Source organism: Bison bison, unplaced genomic scaffold, assembly GCF_000754665.1.
Source record: "Bison bison bison isolate TAMUID 2011002044 unplaced genomic scaffold, Bison_UMD1.0 scf7180017861046, whole genome shotgun sequence".
In the NCBI taxonomy this organism is placed as follows: domain Eukaryota; kingdom Metazoa; phylum Chordata; class Mammalia; order Artiodactyla; family Bovidae; genus Bison; species Bison bison.
The window spans coordinates 2300971-2307008 of record NW_011491618.1 but is presented as its reverse complement, the minus strand read 5'-3'; the positions used below and the strand labels follow the sequence as shown (position 1 = coordinate 2307008).

The following is a 6038-nucleotide window of genomic DNA, read 5'->3' as shown; positions in this document are numbered from 1 at the left end:
CCCGGCCGACCTGGCGCGGCTCCCCCCTTGCCACCACCGTGCGCCCTCCCCACCACCCCTTGGCCGGACACTCACATCTGGCCGCACTTTGAGATACACCTTCTTCTCGTGGGTGTACCACAGCTGCTGGGGGGTTTTGGGCTTCTCGGGGATGTCCGACTTCTTGGCATTCTGGATTAGGTCTGGGTGATCCTCCCTAGCCAGGGTGCGGGGAGCGACAGTCAGTGGTGGGAGAGGGGGTCCTGCCAGGGCAGACCCCGGCTAGCTGCCCCACTCGCTAAGGCTCCTCAGCCCATCAGCTGGGGCCTAGTGGACCAGTGGTTAGCTGCCAGTCTCTGCCCCTGAGCGTGAACCACTACGGTCAACAGGTGACCCATCCATCTTCCATGCCTCAGGGGTGGTGAGCACCAGGCTCTGATCCCCTCTCCTGCCACACCCAGCACCCTGTGGCCTCCTCTGGGCTCCACTGCCTTACCTGAATCGGGCGAGGTTTCGCTCGAACTCCTGTTTCTCCCTCTGGAAGTCCTGAATATATTTCATCTGGGGGGAGGAGGCGATGGGGTCATCCATGACCCAAGAGCTGAGCCACAAACCCCACCAAGTCCTCCTTTCTAGCTATTTTGCCTCCCTGTTAGTGATGTGTATGGAGAATGTCATGAGTGGCGGGGGTGGGGGGAGGGAAGATGATGGCCTACCTTCCAGTGGGTTGAGGGGGGACTCTGTAGCCCAGACACTAGGAGCTACAGGGGTCTCCCAGGACACATTCCATCCCCTCCCTTTAAGAAAGGGAGAGTCCCGAGACAGGGGTAGAGGGGGCTGGCCACCTGGCATAACCCAGTCATTCACTAAGCAGTGACAGCCCTGGGATTCCCCAAGATAGTCCCCCTCTGCCTTTCCCCAACACCAAGGAAACCCCCAGGGAGGGAGTCAGGGGAGGGCGTAGGCCTTGCCTGTCGCTCGCTCCTCCTCTGTCTGTGGCAGCTAATACTAGTGTGCCGTCTCAGGTGGCCCACAGGGCCGGGGGCAGGCTGAGTCCCACTTCTAAGGCACTGAGGAGAGACTTAACTGACCGCAGCCCAGAGTGAATTCTTGTCTCCTGAATCTGGATTCCTTCCCCCCACCGCCCCAACCCACTACCTTTGGGTCCCTGGTTGTCCTTGGCAATCCTGACACCATCCCCACCACAACCCTCAGCCGTGACCACTTTCCCTGCCTGCAATCCCTTCTTCCAGGTTCTTGGCTCCCTGCGCCCTCCCTCACCCAGCCCAGTCCTTCTCCTCTACGGCCTGGCTTCCCTTCCTTCTCTCACCCTGGTCCTCCGTTCCCACCATCCCATCTCCATACCTGCATCCTTCCTGCCTCCCTCCCTCTTGGACTTCTTTTCCAACCTGTCTCTTTCCCTTCCTCGTCTGCCTCCCCTCCTGGCCCCACTTCAACGTCCCCCTTTCCTTTCTCCCTCGTCTTCCCAGATTCACAACCAGAATAGTGCTGGAGGCGGCCAGGGACACATGCTGCTTGAGCCCAACCTCTGCCTCTCATCAGGTGCAAGAAGCGAGGCAGTTCTGCTTCCCTCTGAGGTTTCCACAAAAAAACCGAGAGCAGAGCCCTGCCTCCTTTGCCCCAGTCTCAGCTCTCCTCTCACAGAAACAGCAGCTTTCAGAGCCAGAAGGCACCACCCAGATCAGGCTCACCCTCCACGCCTCAGATCAAGACCAGGCCCAGAGGATGGAAATGACTTACCAAAGGGCACACACACGGTGATGCAGTGGCAGTCAGGGGAACAGGCTCACTGTGTCCCCTAGGCTGGCACCCTGTCCAGTGTACCTCGGAGTTTCCTCTGTCCCGCCCTGGTCCTGAGACCCTCTGCCTCTCCCTCTCACCCCGTGGGAACGTCTGGGCATTGTGTATACAGTCAACTCTGCAACGGCCCCATTGGAGGGGTCAAGAATAGCTCCAGCGGTTCATCCTCCAGCTTGGTTCAGGCAGCAGCTGAAGACAGCTGGATCGACTCAGACAAGCGAGCTCCTTTTTTGGGTACAGTACCAGGCCATGTGAGCCTGAAGCCAAGGTGTGCAACTTGGGACAAGAGCTGCTCCCAGGGCTAGTGCCCTCCCGAGAGCCAGCTGCCTACAACTGTCTCCTCTCCAGCAACTGTGCCTTCTTGTCTCTTCTGCTGCCCCTCGCTAGCATCTCTCCCTGGCTCCATCTCACCACGCAGTATCTCTTCTGCGCGTCTCTCTCTGCCCACCGCCTCTCACTCTTGTCCTACCTGCAGGCTCCTCCGATGCTATGCTGCCTGTTTCTCCCAAGGACCACTCGACCTCACTGTGTTGACCATGTCCACCCCTGCCTGGGAGGCTGGGGCAGCCTCTGCCCAAGGTTAATGGGCTTGATGATCTGGGACAGCATGGGGCCACAAAGGACAATGTGTGTAAGGGGGAGGAAGTCCATGTAACCTGGGGACGCGCCCGTTACCTGCCTAGAGAAGAGGGCTAGGCAGGGAGCCCGTGCACTAAACCATGGTCCTGGGACATGATGCCCTCCTGCACCCCAATTCCTCTGAACACAAAATCTGGACCACTCAGTCTCCCGGAGTTACCTCTATGAGCATCAAGTGAGACCATGTGGGGAAACAGAAGTGAACAGCTGTGCAGGCCTAACAGTGAGGACGTGTGTGTGAAAGAGGACATGTGTGTTTCGGGTGTCTGCCTTGGTCACGGTTACATCTGTAGCAGTGCCGACAGCTGAGGGTATACGGGCCCAGGAGGCGATGATCAGGTGAGCTCCCCAAGGCCCTCCTCCACTCTGCTGACCCACCCATGCCCCTGACGCCAGGTCCCTCAGTCTAAACCCTTGCTGCCCCCCTCCCCCTCCGGCCAGATAACCTACACCATACCAGCTTCTCCCCACCTCTTCCCTCTGCACCTTAGCCCCCCGCCCCCCACCTTCTTCTTCTCCGGCAGTTCCTTGTATTTCTTGGACAGAATCTTGGTCAGGTCCAGGTTACTCATCTCCGGGTGGAGTTTAGCATACTTGGCCCGCTTCTCCATGAAGAAGCGAAAGTAAGGGGTCAGGGGCTTCTTTGGGAAGTCCGGGTGTTTCTGGAAGGAGCGACAAGGACATGGTCTAGGTGAGACACTGTTCTTTGAGCCTTGCTTCTCTGAACTCTCGTGTTCCTCCACCTGGAAACTCACCTTGAGTTTTTTGCCTTTGTAAGGATTTTTAACATGTTCCTGAGCATCGAGGATCAATTCTGTCAATGTACGGAACTTTCTCACCTGGAGGAAGAAAGGAGGTGAGGGTAAGGGGAAGCGCCAAAGAGGGGAATGCCACCCAGGAGCATACCCTCGTTTTCCAACAGGCCTTCTCTACTTTCCACTAGACTGAAGATATCAAAGGAGAAGGGCTGGGGTCGAGAGCGACACAGCTCAGGCTGCACTGATACCCAGGCACTGGCCCATGTTTACTGCAGAGGTCCGGGCAGTCAGTACACATCGTAGGAGAGCAACAAGGCGACCACCTGACCTCGAAATGGTTGTCCATGTCAGCACCTCATTCAATCCCCAGAACAGCTCAGGTGACAGATGCTCTAAGACGGTAAGTATTCAAGGCCACATAGCTTAGAAAGTAGAACTGAGAAGTCTTGGCCAGTGCTGTCAACCGTGCCAACTCCCGAGATGCACAAGGGCGACCACACAAGGACCTCGCCTGGTCTCTTTCCTTCCTGTTTATAGACTTCTGTTTCATCGCCCCAACCAAGAAGGCTGAAGTAAGGGTAGGTGAAGATGTGTGTTCGAATGTGTTGGGGAGGGAGGGGGAATCCATTACCTCGTTAGAAATCTCCACCCATTTCAGCTTGCACATGTCTCCAGAAAAGTCTTTAAATGCTACTTTTTCCCAGTCCATATGTGACTCGGTGGTTTTGAACTTGGAGCTGTCATTGGATGGAATGTTGTTCTTCATGCATTCCAACAAAGTCAACATGTCTTCCTGGGACCAGCGGTCTGGGGAAGGGTAAGAAAGGCCATTATGCCTGGTTCATGCCAGCCCCCAACCATGCCACAGTCCTTAAGCACTCAACCCTTCCTTCCCAGAGCATCTCAGACCCTTCAGATGGTTATCTCCCATCTGAAGACACGGACAACACATGGCCTAGCCCTAAGGAAAAGCTGTGGCCATACAGATTAGAGCTGGGACTCCAGTCCAGACAACATCACGCCCAGAAAAACAGACTTGGACCCAAGTTTGGCTTACTGCAAAGCTATTATCATTTCTAACGTGCCAGCCTGCCGTGGGTTACAATTTATCATAGGGAAGGGGGGAGGGGAAGGAAGCCACAGTGATCTGGGACCTTGTTAGAGAACAGCTAGCTCACTGCAGAAGAAAGGGAAACAAGGAGGCTACACACCTAAACGTGAAGCTAAATTCAGTCCCAGTTCTACTTGGCTACCCTAAATGTGCAGACTGAGGCAGGGGTGTGGGCTGTAAGGAGAACCCACGCCAATGTTTTGCTCCAGCATAGCTGGAGACTAACATTAGAGATGTGAGTGTTCCACCGCCCTACCCTCTCTCTCAGAAAGGACCAAAGGAGACTTTGGAGCAAGTAAAACAATGGTAGAGCCATACAAGGCAGCTATGAGGCAAAGCCGGCAGGTGGGCAAAGGGTGAGCTCTGCTCCAGGGAGGGCCCCCCTCCTAGAATTCTGAGTTGTCTTCTCAGCCCAATTCCCTATGGAAGCAAAAAAAAAAAAAAAAGGAGTCTGGACTAGCTATTTCCAGTCACTGAAAGGCAGCTCCATTGAGGGCTCTCTGGAGGGGACTACTGGGGAAGGTGAGCTAGGATGATAGCTATCCATTGCTAGGAGTCAAAAGGGCTCTTGACTTGCATTCACATCTGGTCACCTGGGTCCGGGTTTTTGCAGGAGGGTCACATGAACCCATAATCCTCTCTCCTCTCAGTGCCCCACAGGCATTGCCAGATGCTCAGATTCATCCTACCCACCCTGCCACCCTACAACTGGATCCCCACTGGATGGGGTAGAGTATAATTAAGTGTGTTTGAGGTCTCCAGCCATCAAAACACCCTTCTCTCCAAACTGCCTCACCAAAAACTATGCTCTCTTAATAACAATTAAAAAAAACAACCCTGAAAAGCTTTCCCAATCCCTCTCATCTCCCCGTTGCTCCCATATCTCTCATCTCCCCTCCCATTCCAGGGCACTGCTGAGGACACACTCGGGATGACTGGGAACCCCTGAAGGAAGACCTAAAAAGGCCTCCTCCTCCCTCTCTAACCTGGGGGGGAAATGGAGTGTGAAAAATACAGTCTGTAGGTTCAAAGCCAAATAGTTTGTGTTTAGCCAAACACCCAGTGTGAGGGGTGTTTGACACTCAAGAGCCTTCCTCCCATTTCAGTTCAGAGAACCCCGATGAGAGAAAACCTTTAGAAGGGGAGTGGGCCTCGCATACCTACGTGAGAATGGAGGGTTTAAGTTAAAGAGGGCTGAGGGTGGGGCTCCTACCTTGGCCTTTAGGGGCGGCCATTTCCAGGTCTGTGGGGCAGTCGGCTTCTCCGTTCATTCTCCAGCCGTCCAGCCACCTCCTCGGTCGTGCTAGCCAGGCAAGCCGGGGTCAAAGCCACCTCACCCTTTAGAAGAGACACCAGTCCCCTCTCAGGCGGGCTGAGAGGTGGGGGTCTGTCTATCACTCCCTCCCCAAAAGGGGAGGGGGACATAACCCCACACTCTCAGAGAGACCCAGCCAAAACTCCAGAAGACTTGATGAGTTGGTGGGGGTGAGAGTGCACTCCTCTACCTCCTAACCCCACCCCCAGCCCCTACAGCCTCTACAGCCCCGCTCCTGGGCGTGCGCCCTCCGCTGCCCACGCGAGACACTGCTCCGCGTTCCAGCGCGCAGCGAGCGCCGGCCCTCCGCCCTCCGCCCTCCTTCCCCCACCCCGGCCAAAAAAAAAAAAACTCCTCCCCTTCTGCGCGCCCCGCCCCGGGGAGGCCCCAGGCTGGAGGGCGGGGGAGGAGGAAG

At 55.9% G+C, this 6038-nt stretch overlaps 1 protein-coding gene across 4 annotated transcripts in view; it reads right to left on the bottom strand.

Moving 5' to 3' along the window:
* The window catches only part of UBTF (upstream binding transcription factor, RNA polymerase I), a 17058-nt gene that overhangs the window by 7664 nt on the left and 3356 nt on the right, over positions 1-6038 (bottom strand). For all 4 annotated transcript variants that reach the window (XM_010832459.1, XM_010832458.1, XM_010832457.1 and 1 more), the window contains exons 2-7: positions 5522-5646; positions 3829-4004; positions 3195-3278; positions 2946-3101; positions 476-540; positions 76-196 (exon numbers count right to left, since the gene is read on the bottom strand). In XM_010832459.1, the coding sequence (XP_010830761.1) occupies positions 76-196; positions 476-540; positions 2946-3101; positions 3195-3278; positions 3829-4004; positions 5522-5579 (660 nt within the window). In that variant the 5' untranslated portion in view covers positions 5580-5646. The remainder of the gene's footprint in view (positions 1-75; positions 197-475; positions 541-2945; positions 3102-3194; positions 3279-3828; positions 4005-5521; positions 5647-6038) is intronic.